Source organism: Phyllobates terribilis, unplaced genomic scaffold, assembly GCF_046119375.1.
Source record: "Phyllobates terribilis strain yellow unplaced genomic scaffold, ASM4611937v1 Scaffold_17__1_contigs__length_24005725, whole genome shotgun sequence".
In the NCBI taxonomy this organism is placed as follows: domain Eukaryota; kingdom Metazoa; phylum Chordata; class Amphibia; order Anura; family Dendrobatidae; genus Phyllobates; species Phyllobates terribilis.
The window spans coordinates 12,851,742-12,872,896 of record NW_027362777.1 but is presented as its reverse complement, the minus strand read 5'-3'; the positions used below and the strand labels follow the sequence as shown (position 1 = coordinate 12,872,896).

The window sequence follows — 21,155 nt, the reverse complement described above, 5'->3', positions numbered from 1 at the left end:
GGGAGAGTCAGCTGAGAAGTTTAATGGGCGCCTTATGCAGGTCTATAAGGACCTTGGGTTCTCCTTACATACTAAAACTCATTGCCAGCTGTTAGTATCCGCCTTTATCCAGGGGTTACGGACTGAAATCAAGGACTCGATATTGGCTGTATGACCAGATGTTGAGTCAGCCACCCCAGGAGATGCCCTAAAGGTAGCAAAAAGCTTCCAGAAAAGTGTCGGCCGGACCGCTTCTGCGGTTAAGCCCAAATCAAAACCCGCTGCAGTGGCAGTTGCAGCACCTACAGTACCCGCAACACAGTATCCTCCCTTACAGCCTCACTATTACCCCATGGCGGTACCTGATCAGCGAGTAATGTATCCCGGGAAAAGACCAGTAGTGAATTCCCATCTTCATTGTTGGAGGTGTGGCCGGACGGGACATTTCCAAAGGGACTGTCACACCCCTGCTAGCCAGTGCACTGCCCAAGCCCCCCTATCTAGAAATAGGACGCCCGGCCCACGAGACTCACGAGAAAATGTCCCCCAAGACCATCCATTCTGAAATGGAGGCCAACCAGAGTCTGCCATCGTGATGCCCGTAACCACGCCCGGGCTCTGTTCATCTGTAGTTATCCCAGTAGGAGGGAATCCGGTGAAGTTCATGGTAGACACTGGGGCAGTCAACTCCATTTTAAAATCCACTGAACTGCCCCAGGGTCTCCCAGTCCAATTTTCTAACGACAATCTAATATTGATCGGTGTAGATGGCAGACCTAACAAACACACTCTCACTAAACCTATTCCGATTGGCCCATTTCCGGAAGTAATGGCACAATTTGTCATATCCCCGACCTGCCGGGTAAATCTTTTAGGAGCAGACCTCTTGTCTAAATTCTGATCCCGAATTCAATACCAGGACAATGGTCAATGGTTTAAAGGATCCAAACTCTGATGCACACATAGAGGAGGTCTGCATCTTACGGGCGCTACCCACGGTTATGATTAACATATCAGATACGATTGGAAATCTCCCAAAAGATCCCAGGTTAGCTCCATACACAGAGGAAATCCCTTCTGTGGTCACAAGGCCCAGACCACATTGGGTGATTGCCGGTAGAACCAATACAGGTGTACCTCAAGCCCGGAGCGCCCTTTCCCAAGGTTCGCCAGTACCCGCTCACACATGCACAAGAACAAGGTCTACACCAGCAAATTCACACCTTGTTAGAGAAAGGGGCACTAATCCCCTGCGTCTCCCCGTGCAATACGCCGTTGTTCCCCGTAAGGAAAAAATCCCAACCGGGGCAGCCGCCCGCTTATCGATTGGTGCAGGATTTGAGGGCAGTAAATGTAGCGACAGTCTTGGAAACTACTGTGGTGCCTAACCCACATACACTTCTCTCACAAATACCATCTACCGCAGCCTGGTTTACAGTAATTGATTTAGCAAACACCTTTTTCAGCATTCCACTACATAAAGACTGTCAGTTTCTGTTTGCATTTACATATCAGGGCAGGCAATTGACTTGGACGGTGATGCCGCAGGGAGTGCAGAATAGCCCTAATCAGTTTGCAAAGAACATGTCTAGCTGTCTGCTGCCGTGGCAGCTGGACAACTCTGAGGTCGTACTATTACAATACGTTGATGATCTTCTTTTGTGTGCCCCCATGGAGCAAGTGTCCATCAGGGCCAGTGTTAGCCTCCTCAAGCATCTAGCAAAACTGAATTGTCGAGTCTCAGCCTCGAAACTTCAGTTTTGCCTTGGTCAAGTGGTTTTCTTAGGCCACTGCCTTACTCAGGGTACCAGACATCTCACAGAAGAAAGAAAGACCATCTACCTACTACCATTCCCAAAAGATCCCATAGAGCTGCAACGGTTCCTCGGACTATGTACATGTTGTAGACAATGGATCCCAGGCGCTTCACGTCTGATGCAACCCCTATATGATGCATTAAAAGAAGACACTCTGGCTGGTGTAAACAACAAGGACCACCAAGAACTGCTGCAACAAGCCTTTGAGCAACTAAAATCAAGGATAATGACAGCCCCTGCCCTTGGAAACCCAGATTATGCTCAACCTTTCCATTTGTATGTCTCTGAGACAGGAGGGCATGCCGCCGGGGTACTCACACAGAGAAACTGTACAAAGCAGCGCCCGGTCGGTTATTGCTCAGCGCGTCTGGACCCGGTAGCCAGGGCCTCCCCCAGCTGTCTACGAGCGGTTCACGCTACACAGCAGTTACTTGAAAAAACGGTGGACATCATCCTTGGACATGAGACTCACCTTTATGCTCCACACGATATTGCAGCTGTTTTTGCTTTACAGCAACCTAAACATCTGTCCACACAGAGACACCCGCAGCTGCAGTGTACGTTGATTTTGCCAGAAAATGTGAAATTACACCGGTGCACCACCATCAACCCGGCCACCCTGCTACCAGCACCTGAAGGAGAGGGGAAAGATGCTCCACCACATGATTGTCTGGAACTAATTACTGCGGAGTCAACTTCACTTGTTTTAGTGGGGGGAAGTACCCTTGGATGACCCAGGACTTACGTTATATACGGATGGATCCAGATATGCTGACACCTCTGGCAGGTTTCATACTGGATATGCTGTCACAACTGAAGATACATTGGTAGAGGCTGCAGCCTTACCTCCCAGTATGTCAGCACATGAAGCAGAGCTCAAAGCTCTGATTGCTGCTTGTCAACAGGCCGAAGGAAAACGTGTGAATACACTGTGTTCCAAATTATTATGCAAATAATATTTTCTCAGATTTTCCCAAAATACCTATATGAATTGCAGTCATTGTAATTTTCCAGTCAAATAACTATTAGAGTACAATTGAAAGGTTTTTGTACAAACTGCCTATGATAACAGTATATTTTTAAAAAAATAAAAAACTCAAACTGCACTCAAAATGCATGTTCCAAATTATTATGCACAGCAGAGTTTTCAACCTTTTCATTTTAATAAAGAACAAAAAAATGGTAATTTTTGAAATTATAAGCATTATCAGGTTATTACAAACTGAAATCAAACAGTTTTCAACTCAAAACTTTATTCTAGGTGATGTTACATTTGCACATAGGACCCCTTGTTCGAAAGGAGCTTCTGAACTCTCTCGTCCATTGAATTTGTCAGGTTTTGGATGGTTTCTGCTTCCAATTGTTTTGCATGAGGACAGAATACCCTCCCAGAGCTGTTGCTTAGATGTGAACTGCCTCCCGCCATCATAGACACTCCTTTTGATGATGCTCCAGAGGTTCTCAATGGGGTTGAGGTCAGGGGAGCATGGGTGCCACACCATAAGTTTGTCCCCTTTTATGCCCATAACAGCCAGAGATGCAGATGTGTTATGTGCAGCATGAGACGGGGCATTATCATGCATGAAATGATCTCAATGGTCCAGATGGATGGAGTGGAGGATGGCTGGTTGATGGACACCCCATGCAAACACGGCTACGGGAGGAGGTGGAGTAATGTTTTGGGCTGGAATCATGGGGAGAGAGATTGTCGGCCCTTTTAGGATCCCTGAAGGGGTAAAGATGAACTCCATAATGTATGTTGAGTTTCTCAAACAGCACTTCCTTCCATGGTTCAAGAAGAAGAACCGTGCATTCCGCAGCAAGATCATTTTCATGCATGATAATGCCCCATCTCATGCTGCACATAACACATCTGCATCTCTGGCTGCTATGGGCATAAAAGGGGACAAACTTATGGTGTGGCACCCATGCTCCCCTGACCTCAACCCCATTGAGAACCTCTGGAGCATCATCAAAAGGAGTGTCTATGATGGCGGGAGGCAGTTCACATCTAAGCAACAGCTCTGGGAGGGTATTCTGTCCTCATGCAAAACAATTAAAGCAGAAACCATCCAAAACCTGACAAATTCAATGGACGAGAGAGTTCAGAAGCTCCTTTCGAACAAGGGGTCCTATGTGCAAATGTAACATCACCTAGAATAAAGTTTTGAGTTGAAAACTGTTTGATTTCAGTTTGTAATAACCTGCTAATGCTTATAATTTCAAAAATGACCATTTTTTTGTTCTTTATTAAAATTAAAAGGTTGAAAACTCTGCTGTGCATAATAATTTGGAACATGCATTTTGAGTGCAGTTTGAGTTTTTTTTTGTTTTTTTTTAAATATACTGTTATCATAGGCAGTTTGTACAAAAACCTTTCAATTGTACTCTAATAGTTATTTGACTGGAAAATTAAAATGACTGCAATTCATATAGGTAATTTGGGAAAATCTGAGAAAATATTATTTGCATAATAATTTGGAACACAGTGTATATTTACTGACTCGAGATACGCCTTCGGGATTGCACATGACTTTGGGGAGATCTGGGCAAGGAGAGGCTTTGTCACGACTGCAGGTTCTCCTGTGAAAAATGCTGAAAGAGTCAGACAATTGATGGAAGCAGTACAACTACCAAGACAGTTGGCTGTTGTAAAGGTAAAAGCTCATACCTGACCAGATGCCCCTGAAGCAAGAGGTAATGCACTTGCTGATCTCCATGCTAAGCAAGCAGCTCTTCTTCCAACATCCATGTCCATGGCTGTTACGCGGCAGCAGACCAAACAGCTAAATTCCGTGCCAACCCAGGATCAACCTGCTGAAAAATCATCAACCGGTCCCTCCAATCACAAAGCTACGCTGCACATAGCAAAAAGTCTCTAAAGAAGAACACCAGTCATGGAAGGAGGCGGGTGCTAAATTGATAGATGGGCTATGGAAAAAGGGACAACTGTATTGTTTGCCTCGACTCCTATATCAGGCCGTTGCAGCCTGGGCCCATGGACCGGTGCATTGAGGGAAGAATCAAGCTTTGCTACTGGTACAGAAACTCTATTGGGCCCCAGGAATTTCCACCGTGTTGAGCGCACAAAACAAGGTTGCACAATATGCCAAACCTGCAACCCAGGCAGATTACAGAATGTACCGACAAAACACCTTGCTAAACCAGAGTATCCGTTCCAACAATTGCAAGTTGATCATATCACTCTCCTTAAAGCAGGACGATATGAATACTGCTTAGTGGTAGTGGATATGTTTTCCAGCTGGCCAGAAGCATTCGCCGTTCCAAACATGACTGCCAAGAAGCTGGTCTCCGAAGAAGTTTTCCGGTATGGAGTCCCAGAAGTTATCGAAAGTGATCAGGGACCAGCCTTTTCCTCATGCGCATATCAAGAAATACTTACCATGATCGGATCAACAGTGGAGCTGCATACTCCTTACCATCCTCAGTCAAGCGGCAAGGTGGAGAGATTGAATGGCACACTGAAAAGGCAATTGACCAAAATGATGCAGGAGACTACGGCCCAGTGGCCTGAACTCCTTCCCATTGCATTATACCACATACGCACCACCCCCATAGGGAAACAAACTGTCACCCTATGAGATACTATTTGGGTAATAACCAGCTATAGCTCGATTTACCCCACAACAATTATCAGAAGAAACAGATCATGTTGTGCAATATGTGATTCAGCTTGCCAAAGCCTTAACTAACACCCATGCGTTAGTATCATCTTCTATTCCAGATCCAGCTGATGCAGAAGGTTATCATACCCTCAAGCCCGGAGTTTATGTGTATGTGAAGAGGCATGTTTGGAAACACGGACTAGTACCATTGTATGACGGACCATACCAAGTGCAGTAAAACTTGAAGGGAGTTCAACATGGATCCATGCTTCACATTGCAAACGTCAACCATCCTGAGATGTTTTATGATAATATGTATGGTTAGATTAATCAATACCAGGAATAGCCTACAACAGAATACTGACCCTTTTAATAACAAGTTCATTACTCACCACCAGATTTTGGTACAGGAATTGAGTCAATTAGAGAACAACCCGATCAGTGACTGTTGGATATGTACTCACTCACCAGTTTCAGCCACTAGTATGCCTTTTCTGGCGGTCCCAGTCACTCTGGAAGAAATACTAAACTGGCCCAATTGTAGCGACGCCCTTGCTAATAACGCTACTAAGTTTAGTAGATTATGGAACACCACTGTATCTCCCCTGGTGGCAAGGAAATCTTACTGCCACCAGTAGACACCTAAAATTTCCTGCCCTTAAAGGAAACAAATGGGTGCCCAGAAACAAGTCTTCCTAGACTAATTTAGGCTTCATACCAACTGAAGGTCTACAAATCAGTTTTAATGCTACCTCTAGTATGGCAGATGCTTTTAAACCGTCATTGTTGGAAAGATACATTCATAATCACTCATGGGTACATGCAAATCTGTTTATAAAAGGTACCAATGACACATGTTATAAAATATCTGGTAATATCCCTTGTAATGAATCCTCTGAATATAAGCCTAGTGATCCAACATTTGGCAGTCCGAATGATGGATATTGTAGCCCCCTGGGACAAATGCCTTCATGGTGTATGTTATCAAATAACACCGTTTTTATTGATTTGGTACATAAGTTAGTATTACAGCAGTCTGCTTTATGGGATCTGCCATCAGCCACATATTGGGTCTGTGGGAATAATGCATATAAATGGCTCCCAGTCGGAGTAGGGGGGACTTGTACGTTGGCCCGGCTAACTCCAGCCACTTATCTTATTCCCTATAGTAAAGTAGATATGAGAGCCATCCCTCTTCATACCATCTATAAACGTGCCAAGAACAACACCCCACGCCCATCAGGAAGACCTCATTTAGTACAAATTAGTATACCCAATAAGATAGCCAGTACTGTCTTCCTCTACCCTATGGTAACACAAATGTGGGATAAATTATTGGAGGTCACTGATTACTTAGATGACCAGATTTGGAATATTTTGAAAGTAATTAATACTACTGTTGCGGTGCAGAATCAACTTATCATAGTGGCTAATCAACATACTTTAGTGCTGGACTATTTGACAGCAACTCAAGGAGGGATGTGTCAGGTTATAAGCCCAGCCTGTTGTCACTATATTGATCCCGACTCTACCATACGGTTAAAGACTAAAATGGAGGACATTAGGAAACTCAGGGAAGAGTATAACAAACATAAAGAATTGACCAAAGACAATTGGTGGTCTGATACATTTTCCTTTTTGAATCCTGCTAATTGGTTTAAAGGGATTGGTGGGTGGATTGCTGGAATATTACAAGGAGTGTTGCATATTGCTGCTTGCATCTTGGTAATATATGTCTTACTAAAACTAGTCTTTTATTGTATCCCATTTTGCATGAGGAAAACTTGCCAGTCAGCAGAGAGCAAGGAGGACGCTGTTAACCGACATTCAGTGCTACTGTACACGGACCTCCCAGATGTAACCAGCATTGAGGACCTGGATGGCAAGGGAATGATGACCTTTACCCGCACGCCCTGACAAACCTTACGTCTGAAGATCAGAGCTTTATGATTATATCAACCAACAAGGGGGGATGGACATGCCGCGATAGCCTCGATTGGTAACAAGGGCACTAATTGAGCGAAGACCAATGTCCCTCAGGCTCAAAGCATGACCCTGGGATAGCACCTCTAATGTTGATAATAACATAATTTTTAGGGGGGAAAATGTAAAGGACATATTGATATTCATGCTATAGCAGCTCCATTTTGTCTGCTTGTTTCAAAATCATGTTATTATCACTCCTTGCATAACATACATTCTTTCCATCTTTTCTCTCGCTTCATCTTTCCCACACTAACTTTTCTCACAAGAACATTTTGTATTTTGTCAGACACTCCGCTCCTGTTATCTAACTAGTTTAGGCCAGGATTGACCTTGTAAAATTCCATCGTGCTTCGAACTAATATGACCATATATGTGTTTCCGTAATAATTGTACTAACATCGGTCAGCCTGTAGGACTGTAGTATGGCTGCAGAGTTGATTGGCTATTGATATGCTCAAAACAATATAAAATGCTAAGCAAAATAAAAGGGATCAGAGATTCTTTGAATCCTCCCAATACAGAACATTGTTTCCGTTTGGTTTTCTGTGGATTGCAATCAATATAATAATTTGACACTCACTTGGTCAACCGTGAAGGGTTATTGCCCTCCCTCAACAAATCCATGAAACCAGGACTCGAGCCATGGCCACACATTTCCTGCAGACGTGAATAAATGTATATTACAGCCATCAGCCACGCACAGCTTAGAGATATATCGTGGCACAGGTGTAATGTTTTCTTTATAGTTTATCACAATCTGTTTTGAAGTTAGTCGGTTTAAAAAGAAATTGAAAAGTCAGGATAAAGGGTAAATCTGCTGTTATTGTACAGAAATTCACACGTGGCCCTCACTGCACATTTAATATTTTCAATCATAAAAGTTAAGTTAGGTCAGGGAGACTGGACCTGGTCTTGTAGGGACCATATGAGGACATTCAACAGCACAGAAGGGAGGGAAGGTAGATTCATCCAATAAGATATCAGGGAACTAGGAAGCCAACAGCATCATTACCCTCCGCTTTCTCTAAGAGGCCCATCATAATATTTTTCTACAAGAGATTTTCTCACTTGTCAGCACATTCTACATACGCTGTCATTTTACTTTGTAGTTTACAGATCTGGGCAGGTAACAGTCAGCATCATCTAATCCCAGGGGGTAGGTGGATCCTCCAGGTTATAAGTTCTATGGAAAAGGTCTTTCAATGTTCAAAGCCATTCAAACAGTTTTGGGTGGAAGAGAATGTTGTGGTCTAGAGGCAAAATGGTGATCACACAATTGTGATACAGCCGGACTACACAACCAATAAAGCAGCCACAGCTGGTGACTGAGAAGAATCTGTGACTTCTCTGCATTTAGTGATTACTACTCACCTGGGTAGTCATATGTAGGAATCTCCTCTTTACACCGATCATCATCCCTCACATATGTCTCTGTAGTATTAATATGGGTCAGATCTTCACCCTGAAACAAATATTATAAAAGTCACAGACAGATGGAGAAGTCACATCTATGATCAGCTCTAATCCTGCCATCTCCACCATTCTCATTACACAAGTATAAAACATATAATACTGGTGGATAAAACAAGACTGAGTACAAGATCTTCACAGCCGTCTACACATCATAGGGGAGATCTCATGACACCTTCTCTCCATCTACCTGATGAGCCTGAGGAACATTGGGATCTTCTTGTTTGCAGTCCTGTGGAAGAAGAGGACAGGAACATCTCTCTGGTGTTGTCCTCTTACTGGATAGATCTGGAGGAAACACATACAGGGACTGAATTCATTCTTTACATACAGATAATTATAGGCCGTGTGTATTTAGTCCTGTCTATTACCTGGTGATGTGAGGGGCTGGGGAACCTCCATCATGACGTCCTTGTACAGATCTTTGTGTCCTTCTAAATACTCCCACTCCTCCATGGAGAAATAGACAGCGACATCCTGACACCTTATAGGAACCTGACATATACAATGATACCGTCATCCCCCCGATCCCTTCATAACATTACTGTATAATGTCCCAGCATTCCCAGCAGTGTCACCTCTCCAGTCAGCAGCTCAATCATCTTGTAGGTGAGTTCTAGGATCTTCTGGTCATTGATGTCCTCATGTATTAGGTGGTGAGGTGAAGGCCTCGTGATTGGGCTCAGGGGTCTTCCCCATCCCTCAGACACAGGGTCCTGACAGCGCTCACTAGAAGTCTTCTTCACTACTGTGCAATCCTGGTTATGGAGAGACACATTAATAAATCTCACTCCAGACATTTCCAGAGTCCTCACCTCTCCAGTTCTGTCCATCTGTTATTCCCATAGATAAGAATGGTGTAATGTGACATCATCAGAATCTCTCACCTCTCCAGTAAGACGGAAGAGGATGTCTAGGGTGAGGTGTAATATCCTCTCCGCCATCTTGTCTCTGTCCATATCCATCTTTGATGCGTAATTCAGGAAAATTCTTTTATATAGAAGATATTCACTAAGAGGATCCGATATTGTAGAGACCTGAATGAGAAGATGATGAGCCGATGTAACATCATAAAAATCCAGTGTAATAATACAATTACTGGAGATAATAAGGGGAACATATGAGGAGATTATTGTACAGTATTTAGATTCCTTTACATCTACTAATAAAACCAACAGTGGTGTGAAAAAGTGTTCGCCCCTTTCCTGATTTCTTATTCTTTCACATGTCTTTCACACTTAAATGTTTCAGATCACAAAAGAAATTTAAATATTAGACAAGGATAACACAAGTAAACACAAAATGCAGTTTTTAAATGAAGGTCTTTATTATTAAGGGAAAAAGAAATCCAAACCTACAGAGCCCTGTGTGAAAAAGTGATTGCCCCCCCCCCCAACTCCCCATTAAAACATAAATTAACTGTGGTTTATCACATCTTTGGGAAGCGGAGTTCAATTTCGCCATATAGAGGCCTGATTACTGCCACACCTGTTCTCAATCAAGGCATCACTTAAATAGAACCTGCCTGAAAAAGTGAAGTAGACTAAAAGATCCTCAAAAGCTAGCCATCATGCTGAGATCCAAAGAAATTCAGGAACAAATGAGAAACAAAGTAATTGAGATCTATCAGTCTGCAAAAGGTTATAAAGCCATTTCTAAATCTTTGACATGCCAGCAAACCACAGTGAGAGCCATTATTCACAAATAGCAAAAAACATGGAACAGTGGTGAATGTTCCCAGTAGTGGCCGGCCGATCAAAATTACCCTAAGAGTGCAGCGATGACTCATCCAAGAGCTCACAAAAGACCCCACAACAACATCCAAAGAACTGCAGACCTCACTTGCCTCAGTTAAGGTCAATGTTCATGACTCCACCATAAGAAAGAGACTGGGCAAAAATGACAACTCCCAGAACTGGAAGTTGACCCGACATCACCGATGTCCCAGTCTCAATGATTGACTGGGCTGTGAAGTTTCATCACTTCATAGCCCAGCATCTCGCGGGCTTGCGCCACTCTGTTAATGAAAGCAGTGAAGAGAGAGCGCACACGATGCTGGGCTGTGACGTGGTGAAACGCCGCCCACAGCCCAGTCAATCAATTCCGGAACTTGACGTGAAGTCACCAGACATCAGAGGCAACTGCAGCCGGGGGTCACATGATGGTGCTAAGAGGACAACGATAGCGCCGCTCACAGGCACATTTGGAAACACAAGGTATTTGAAGAAAGCCTTATTTCCTAGGTTTAAATCCATCTGCCAACTACACATTGCAGTGGATAACCTCTTTAATGTGACCATCTCTTAATGTTTTGATACACATGTCCAACTGTTCAATGTTTCAGTACTGTAAGATGGCCGCCGGACATGTGTGACGTGCAGAAATAGTGCTGTTGCTTTAAAAGCATTCAGCAACTATTAGAAGTAACACAAGCACAGGAGACAGGAAGTGTGCTCCAGAAGCATCCAGCAACTAGAGGGGTTAACACAGTCACAGGAGAAGGGGAGTGTTTTAGCAGAGCCCCAGGGGGATTGTGGGGAAGTTGTTTACTGTCTGTCCAGAGCGGAAGAGAAAGGTGGCTTATGATCTGTATCTCACAGAAGGCAAGAAAACAGAATTCAGGTCAGGAGGGAAGCTAAGCACAGGTCAGATAGACTCCCTGAGCTAACAGTGTGGAGTACTGTCAACCAGGAAGATAAGGACTGGAAGGAATCCTGTCATAGGGATCGTCTCCCTCATCAAACCCCCCCCATCTCCATGCAGGATAAAGAATGCTGTGTACAATTGAGACCTTGTGAAGGAAAAGCCTGTGGTTGTGTATGCATCTAAACTGTACTGTACTATGCTACAGGATAATAGACTGTGTACTGCTGTGCTGCAAAGAAGATTGAGCAACAGGCTCCAGTAATAACAGTACAAAGAGACATGTACATTGCATTGGCCATGCCTCATTAAATGTTACTGTTCTACCGTTTATGAGGACTCTTTCAAATGTGTCTGGTCAGCAATTGAATCTGTCCTGTGCCTCAGAGAAGCTGCAGCCTATGGTCGCCCGGAATAACGGTTCCCCCAGAATTCCAATGAATTCATGTAATCGGTCTCGCCCCTATCTGAGCTTAGGCGGCTTGCATGTAACACAGGTGCTTGATGGGAGATATATATCATCGAGGTTGGTAGCTTCGGTGATGTAAGCCTTGGAAAGCAGACTCAAGGACAGATAGTGCTGAGGGTTAATAGGGCGTATCAGGGCCGAGTTTAAGAGCAGTCAAAGAGTGGGGCTCACATAGTCCCAGCCGGGAGTGTGGTATGGCAGATAAAATGAAGGCCAAGTGTCTCATTCAGTGTCTGTGACTGGAACTGTGGAGACCTCCAGGCTGTCTGCTAAAGGACACTGACCTGAGTAGGCGAACCCACAGCACTGTCTGAACTATTTACTTTCTGTTTTTCACTGTGCCGGAAAAGGGCGTCTTTTTGTTAGCTTATGCTGAGTGGTTTATGAAGTTCTAATAAACTAGCCTGGACATTTTAATGAAACCGGTGCCTTCCTCAACCGCAGCTGAGTGACTAGAAACCCTACAGAACTCTTTGCACAACTTGCTGTTCTCTAACAAGGAGCCTAATGGCAAAATTCACAAGTGTTTGATCCATGAATCGCCCAAAAAATGTAGGCGTTAGAATTGAAGCAGGATGTTTTCAGATGAAAGTGGTCACTGAGCTTTGAGTGTCACAGAGTGTCATCATCAGCAGGTTGCAATAGAGATACAGAGAGAGTGGAAAAGTCACAGAAAGGCAGAGAAGTGGACATTCTTTGGCCACACCCCACACTGATGACTGCTTCATTGTGAACAATGCCTTTCGGAACTGAATAATGCCACACAACTGCAGGCACATTTAAGGGAGGTGAGAGGCACCCAAGTGTCATGTCAGACCATTCGAAACAGTTTACATCAGTGTGGTCTGCTAGGGTTCCTGACCACACCACCAGGCACAGGCGTCATCGACTTGCATGGGCCAGGTAGCATCTACGCTGGACGAGGGAACAGTGGACTTCAGTGCTGTTCATTGGTTAAAATCGATTCACGCTGAGCAGAAATGATGGCTGTCAACGATGTTGGAGACATCAAAGAGAGTGCTATGTATCAGCGACTGTTGTCGCCAGTGAGGGTTTTGTTACAGTGTGGGCAGGTGTGTCTAGTCAATACAGAACTGCCCTACCAAACCAAACTGCCAAAGAATGGGTGGAAAAGATCTATAAATGCCCTAGCGTTTCCCTCTCTATCTGCACACCTACCTAACGCGGAGGTTGGCATCCTGTCCTGCGCAATGGCGCCCCCACTCGTCGGCGGCTGTCCCTGACTATATGTCCCTATTACACCTCTATTTCAAAGAAAGGAGTTAAGGACATTTTCTTATTCAGGCCATTCGGGTGTACCGTTCTGAGGTTGAAAATCCAACGGGTCTCCCTCTGTAAAATCGACCTATCCCAGTTACCTCCTTTCACCGGAGATGTAATTTTCTCGACCCCCATAAATAGGATCTTCCTTACATCCCCGTGATGCAGTAGGTTTATGTGATTAGCAACCAGTGTGTCTCTTTTATTCCATATATCTCGTATATGTTTCCCCACCCGCCTACGAAATTCTCTTCTTGTTTTTTCAACGTACTCCACCACACACTCACATATGCCCTTATAGATGATGCCCTTAGTGCGACAATTTATGAAGTGCCGAATGGAGTACCTGATACCAGTAACATTGCTTCTGAACATTGATTGACTGGATCGATTCACACATCTTACATCTTACCCCACATGTGAAACACCCTTTGATTCCTCTATCCAACCAAGTTGGGGTGGTTCTCAGCTGATACTGGCTATGCACTAGCCTATCCCTCAAAGATTTATCTTTTTGGTATGTGATTTGTGGGTAAGGTGTGATCTCATTTTCCATGTCTGTGTCCATCTTTAATACTCCTTTGGAGGATTGATCTAATCTCCTCCTCTCTATTGCAATATCTCATGACGAATCGTGTAGTTTCACTTTGATCAGGTTTTTTAAGGCCTCGTTGTTTGCCTCCCTCAAGGCTCTTTCGGGGTAACCTCTGTCTTTAAACCTTATCTTGAGGTCATCTGCCTGCTTCTTGAAGGACCGCAAGGTAGAGCAATTCTGGTGCATTCTTAAATATTGTCTCTTGGGGATTTCCCTCCTGAGGGGCGCCGGATGGTTGCTCTCCCACCTCAGGAGGGAATTTGTGGCCGTTTCTTTCCTATGTGCCTTAGTGATAATTTCACCCTTGGAATTGATCTCAATTTTAATGTACAAAAAGGCCAGGCTAGATGAATTCAACTCATACATAAAATGTAACCCAATATTGTTAACATTGAGTTTCTTGACAAAATCCTTGAACGTCTCCGCAGTGCCCTTCCAGATGACAAAGATATCATCAATGTAGCAGAGCCATATGATAATACTCTCCTCAGGGCACTGCGAAGTGTCACCAAAAACAATAGTTTCCTCCCACTAGCCCAGGAGCAGGTTGGCATACGATGGTGCACACGGGCTGCCTATCGCGGTGCCCCTGAGCTGGTGGAAGTACTCCTTATTGAATAAAAATACATTTTTGGTCAGGCAGAATTCCAGTGCTTTCATCACGGACTGGTTATGTCTCTCGTACTGTCACCCCCTGGTACTCAAATACCGCGTCCAGAACTATCTGATCTATAAAACTGTCACACTAGTTAACCCCTTCAGTGAACAGTGTAAAAAATAAAAAAGGTAGCAAAAACTATGGTTTTTCATGAAGCTGCCAAAAAAGTGAAATAAAACACCATCAAAAAGTCGAATTTAAATTAAAATTGTATCACAAAAAACATCATCTTGTCACGCAAAAAGCAAGCTGTAATACAGCTCCGTCAGCAGAGAAGAAAAAAAATATAGCTGTCAAAATATAGCGATGCAAAAACAATTAATTTTCTATAAAATTGTTATTATTGTGTAAAAGCGCCAAAATATAAAAATGATATAATCGTAGTATCGCAGTAATCATACTGAACAGAAGAATAAAGCTGCCTTTTAGCACACGCGGAACGAGATAAAAAAATCCAAACAATTGCTTGTTTTTGTTCATTCTGCCTCCCAAAAATTGGAATAGAAAGTGATCAAAAAATGTTATATGCCCGAAAATGGTACCAATAAAAACATCAACTCGTCCCGCAAAAAGCAAACCCTTAAATGACTCTGTCGGCAGAGATAATGAAAAATTATAGCTCTAAAAAAAAAAGGATCTTTTAGTGTGTGACAGCAGCCAAACATAAAAAACAATATAAATCTGGTATCGCTGTAATCGTACTGACCCATAGAATAAAGTCGTCTAATCATTTATACCACATGAGGAACGGCATAAAAAATAAATAAAAACAATTCTTCACCTGCTGTTGATTTGTTCATTCTTCCTCCCAAAGATCGCAATAAGGCTTGGCGCACATTTATCCTGCGCTCTACGCTTACATCAGGGTTTCCATGTAGATCTCTGAAATATGTGATTCAGACGGAAAACCCAATGGAAGATTCCCTATAATAAGGCAGATTAAGACATTGTGGACTCAAGTCTGTCCTATGATTTGGCAGTGTCCATATTTTTAAGAGAGCATAAAAGCGCAATAGACCAAAAAAGACAACGCTAAACAGAGACGAGATGGAGTCCACAGTAACTCTGCTGCCTCGTTATAGTGAATGGGTTTTATCTGAATCATGTCACTCAGAGATTTACAGTGGGGGGAAATAATTATTTGATCCCTTGCTGTTTTTGTAAGTTTGCCCACTGACAAAGACATGAACAGTCTATAATTTTAAGGGTAGGTTAATTTTAACATTGAGAGATAGAATATCCAAAAAATAAAATCAAGAAAATCTCATTGTATACATTAGATAATTTTTTTTGCATTTTGCAGTGAGAAAAAAAGTATTTGATCTCCTACAAACCATTATGAGTTCTGACTCCTACAGACCAGTTAGACGCTCCTAATCAACTCATTACCTGCATTAAAGACAGCTGTCTTATATAATCACCTGAAAAAGACTACTATCCACAGATTTAACTAATCAGTCAGACTCTAACCTCTACAAAATGGGCAAGACCAAAGAGCTTTCTAAGGATGTCAGGGACAAGATTATAGACCTGCACAAAGCTGGAATGGGCTACAAAACCATAAGTAAGATGCTGGGTGAGAACAAGACAACTGTTGGTGCAATAGTAAGACAATGGAAGAAATACAAAATGACTGTCAATCTACATCGATCTGGGGCACCATGCAAAATCTCACCTCGTGGGGTATCCTTGATCATGAGGAAGGTGAGAGATCAGGCTTTAACTACACGGACTGGAACTTGTTAATGATCTCAAGGCACCCCGGACTACAGTCACCAAGAAAACCATTGGTAACAGATTACACCTTAAAGGTTTAAAATCCTGCAGTGCCCTCAAGGTCCCCCTGCTCAGGAAGGCACATGTGCAGGCTTGTCTGAATTTTGTCATTGAATACCTGGATGATTCTGTGAGTTATTGGGATAAGGTGCTATGGTCAGATGAGACAAAAATTGAGCTCTTTGGCATTAACTCAACTCGCCATGTTTGGAGGAAGAAGAAGAATGAGTACAACCCTAAGAACATCAAAGGGGACAAGATGACTTCACCTTGCTGAAAGTCCCCATTAAAACATAAATTAACTGTGGTTTATCACATCTTTGGGAAGCGGAGTTCAATTTCGCCATATAGAGGCCTGATTACTGCCACACCTGTTCTCAATCAAGGCATCACTTAAATAGAACCTGCCTGAAAAAGTGAAGTAGACTAAAAGATCCTCAAAAGCTAGCCATCATGCTGAGATCCAAAGAAATTCAGGAACAAATGAGAAACAAAGTAATTGAGATCTATCAGTCTGCAAAAGGTTATAAAGCCATTTCTAAATCTTTGACATGCCAGCAAACCACAGTGAGAGCCATTATTCACAAATAGCAAAAAACATGGAACAGTGGTGAATGTTCCCAGTAGTGGCCGGCCGATCAAAATTACCCTAAGAGTGCAGCGATGACTCATCCAAGAGCTCACAAAAGACCCCACAACAACATCCAAAGAACTGCAGACCTCACTTGCCTCAGTTAAGGTCAATGTTCATGACTCCACCATAAGAAAGAGACTGGGCAAAAATGACAACTCCCAGAACTGGAAGTTGACCCGACATCACCGATGTCCCAGTCTCAATGATTGACTGGGCTGTGAAGTTTCATCACTTCATAGCCCAGCATCTCGCGGGCTTGCGCCACTCTGTTAATGAAAGCAGTGAAGAGAGAGCGCACACGATGCTGGGCTGTGACGTGGTGAAACGCCGCCCACAGCCCAGTCAATCAATTCCGGAACTTGACGTGAAGTCACCAGACATCAGAGGCAACTGCAGCCGGGGGTCACATGATGGTGCTAAGAGGACAACGATAGCGCCGCTCACAGGCACATTTGGAAACACAAGGTATTTGAAGAAAGCCTTATTTCCTAGGTTTAAATCCATCTGCCAACTACACATTGCAGTGGATAACCTCTTTAATGTGACCATCTCTTAATGTTTTGATACACATGTCCAACTGTTCAATGTTTCAGTACTGTAAGATGGCCGCCGGACATGTGTGACGTGCAGAAATAGTGCTGTTGCTTTAAAAGCATTCAGCAACTATTAGAAGTAACACAAGCACAGGAGACAGGAAGTGTGCTCCAGAAGCATCCAGCAACTAGAGGGGTTAACACAGTCACAGGAGAAGGGGAGTGTTTTAGCAGAGCCCCAGGGGGATTGTGGGGAAGTTGTTTACTGTCTGTCCAGAGCGGAAGAGAAAGGTGGCTTATGATCTGTATCTCACAGAAGGCAAGAAAACAGAATTCAGGTCAGGAGGGAAGCTAAGCACAGGTCAGATAGACTCCCTGAGCTAACAGTGTGGAGTACTGTCAACCAGGAAGATAAGGACTGGAAGGAATCCTGTCATAGGGATCGTCTCCCTCATCAAACCCCCCCCCATCTCCATGCAGGATAAAGAATGCTGTGTACAATTGAGACCTTGTGAAGGAAAAGCCTGTGGTTGTGTATGCATCTAAACTGTACTGTACTATGCTACAGGATAATAGACTGTGTACTGCTGTGCTGCAAAGAAGATTGTACTGTTATTACTGGAGCCTGTTGCTCAAAGAGACATGTACATTGCATTGGCCATGCCTCATTAAATGTTACTGTTCTACCGTTTATGAGGACTCTTTCAAATGTGTCTGGTCAGCAATTGAATCTGTCCTGTGCCTCAGAGAAGCTGCAGCCTATGGTCGCCCGGAATAACGGTTCCCCCAGAATTCCAATGAATTCATGTAATCGGTCTCGCCCCTATCTGAGCTTAGGCGGCTTGCATGTAACACAGGTGCTTGATGGGAGATATATATCATCGAGGTTGGTAGCTTCGGTGATGTAAGCTTTGGAAAGCAGACTCAAGGACAGATAGTGCTGAGGGTTAATAGGGCGTATCAGGGCCGAGTTTAAGAGCAGTCAAAGAGTGGGGCTCACATAGTCCCAGCCGGGAGTGTGGTATGGCAGATAAAATGAAGGCCAAGTGTCTCATTCAGTGTCTGTGACTGGAACTGTGGAGACCTCCAGGCTGTCTGCTAAAGGACACTGACCTGAGTAGGCGAACCCACAGCACTGTCTGAACTATTTACTTTCTGTTTTTCACTGTGCCGGAAAAGGGCGTCTTTTTGTTAGCTTATGCTGAGTGGTTTATGAAGTTCTAATAAACTAGCCTGGACATTTTAATGAAACCGGTGCCTTCCTCAACCGCAGCTGAGTGACTAGAAACCCTACAGAACTCTTTGCACAACTTGCTGTTCTCTAACAAGGAGCCTAATGGCAAAATTCACAAGTGTTTGATCCATGAATCGCCCAAAAAATGTAGGCGTTAGAATTGAAGCAGGATGTTTTCAGATGAAAGTGGTCACTGAGCTTTGAGTGTCACAGAGTGTCATCATCAGCAGGTTGCAATAGAGATACAGAGAGAGTGGAAAAGTCACAGAAAGGCAGAGAAGTGGACATCCTTTGGCCACACCCCACACTGATGACTGCTTCATTGTGAACAATGCCTTTCGGAACTGAATAATGCCACACAACTGCAGGCACATTTAAGGGAGGTGAGAGGCACCCAAGTGTCATGTCAGACCATTCGAAACAGTTTACATCAGTGTGGTCTGCTAGGGTTCCTGACCACACCACCAGGCACAGGCGTCATCGACTTGCATGGGCCAGGTAGCATCTACGCTGGACGAGGGAACAGTGGACTTCAGTGCTGTTCATTGGTTAAAATCGATTCACGCTGAGCAGAAATGATGGCTGTCAACGATGTTGGAGACATCAAAGAGAGTGCTATGTATCAGCGACTGTTGTCGCCAGTGAGGGTTTTGTTACAGTGTGGGCAGGTGTGTCTAGTCAATACAGAACTGCCCTACCAAACCAAACTGCCAAAGAATGGGTGGAAAAGATCTATAAATGCCCTAGCGTTTCCCTCTCTATCTGCACACCTACCTAACGCGGAGGTTGGCATCCTGTCCTGCGCAATGGCGCCCCCACTCGTCGGCGGCTGTCCCTGACTATATGTCCCTATTACACCTCTATTTCAAAGAAAGGAGTTAAGGACATTTTCTTATTCAGGCCATTCGGGTGTACCGTTCTGAGGTTGAAAATCCAACGGGTCTCCCTCTGTAAAATCGACCTATCCCAGTTACCTCCTTTCACCGGAGATGTAATTTTCTCGACCCCCATAAATAGGATCTTCCTTACATCCCCGTGATGCAGTAGGTTTATGTGATTAGCGACCAGTGTGTCTCTTTTATTCCATATATCTCGTATATGTTTCCCCACCCGCCTACGAAATTCTCTTCTTGTTTTTTCAACGTACTCCACCACACACTCACATATGCCCTTATAGATGATGCCCTTAGTGCGACAATTTATGAAGTGCCGAATGGAGTACCTGATACCAGTAACATTGCTTCTGAACATTGATTGACTGGATCGATTCACACATCTTACATCTTACCCCACATGTGAAACACCCTTTGATTCCTCTATCCAACCAAGTTGGGGTGGTTCTCAGCTGATACTGGCTATGCACTAGCCTATCCCTCAAAGATTTATCTTTTTGGTATGTGATTTGTGGGTAAGGTGTGATCTCATTTTCCATGTCTGTGTCCATCTTTAATACTCCTTTGGAGGATTGATCTAATCTCCTCCTCTCTATTGCAATATCTCATGACGAATCGTGTAGTTTCACTTTGATCAGGTTTTTTAAGGCCTCGTTGTTTGCCTCCCTCAAGGCTCTTTCGGGGTAACCTCTGTCTTTAAACCTTATCTTGAGGTCATCTGCCTGCTTCTCGAAGGACCGCAAGGTAGAGCAATTCTGGTGCATTCTTAAATATTGTCTCTTGGGGATTTCCCTCCTGAGGGGCGCCGGATGGTTGCTCTCCCACCTCAGGAGGGAATTTGTGGCCGTTTCTTTCCTATGTGCCTTAGTGATAATTTCACCCTTGGAATTGATCTCAATTTTAATGTACAAAAAGGCCAGGCTAGATGAATTCAACTCATACATAAAATGTAACCCAATATTGTTAACATTGAGTTTCTTGACAAAATCCTTGAACGTCTCCGCAGTGCCCTTCCAGATGACAAAGATATCATCAATGTAGCAGAGCCATATGATAATACTCTCCTCAGGGCACTGCGAAGTGTCACCAAAAACAATAGTTTCCTCCCACTAGCCCAGGAGCAGGTTGGCATACGATGGTGCACACGGGCTGCCTATCGCGGTGCCCCTGAGCTGGTGGAAGTACTCCTTATTGAATAAAAATACATTTTTGGTCAGGCAGAATTCCAGTGCTTTCATCACGGACTGGTTATGTCTCTCGTACTGTCACCCCCTGGTACTCAAATACCGCGTCCAGAACTATCTGATCTATAAAACTGTCACACTAGTTAACCCCTTCAGTGAACAGTGTAAAAAATAAAAAAGGTAGCAAAAACTATGGTTTTTCATGAAGCTGCCAAAAAAGTGAAATAAAACACCATCAAAAAGTCGAATTTAAATTAAAATTGTATCACAAAAAACATCATCTTGTCACGCAAAAAGCAAGCTGTAATACAGCTCCGTCAGCAGAGAAGAAAAAAAATATAGCTGTCAAAATATAGCGATGCAAAAACAATTAATTT

At 43.7% G+C, this 21,155-nt stretch overlaps 1 protein-coding gene across 1 annotated transcript in view; it reads right to left on the bottom strand.

The window, feature by feature from the left end:
* The window catches only part of LOC141176083 (uncharacterized), a 42,047-nt gene that overhangs the window by 16,737 nt on the left and 4,155 nt on the right, over positions 1–21,155 (bottom strand). The window contains exons 2-6 of the mRNA XM_073660073.1: positions 9,766–9,915; positions 9,457–9,636; positions 9,250–9,373; positions 9,069–9,166; positions 8,780–8,870 (exon numbers count right to left, since the gene is read on the bottom strand). Of these exons, the coding sequence (XP_073516174.1) occupies positions 8,780–8,870; positions 9,069–9,166; positions 9,250–9,373; positions 9,457–9,636; positions 9,766–9,915 (643 nt within the window). The remainder of the gene's footprint in view (positions 1–8,779; positions 8,871–9,068; positions 9,167–9,249; positions 9,374–9,456; positions 9,637–9,765; positions 9,916–21,155) is intronic.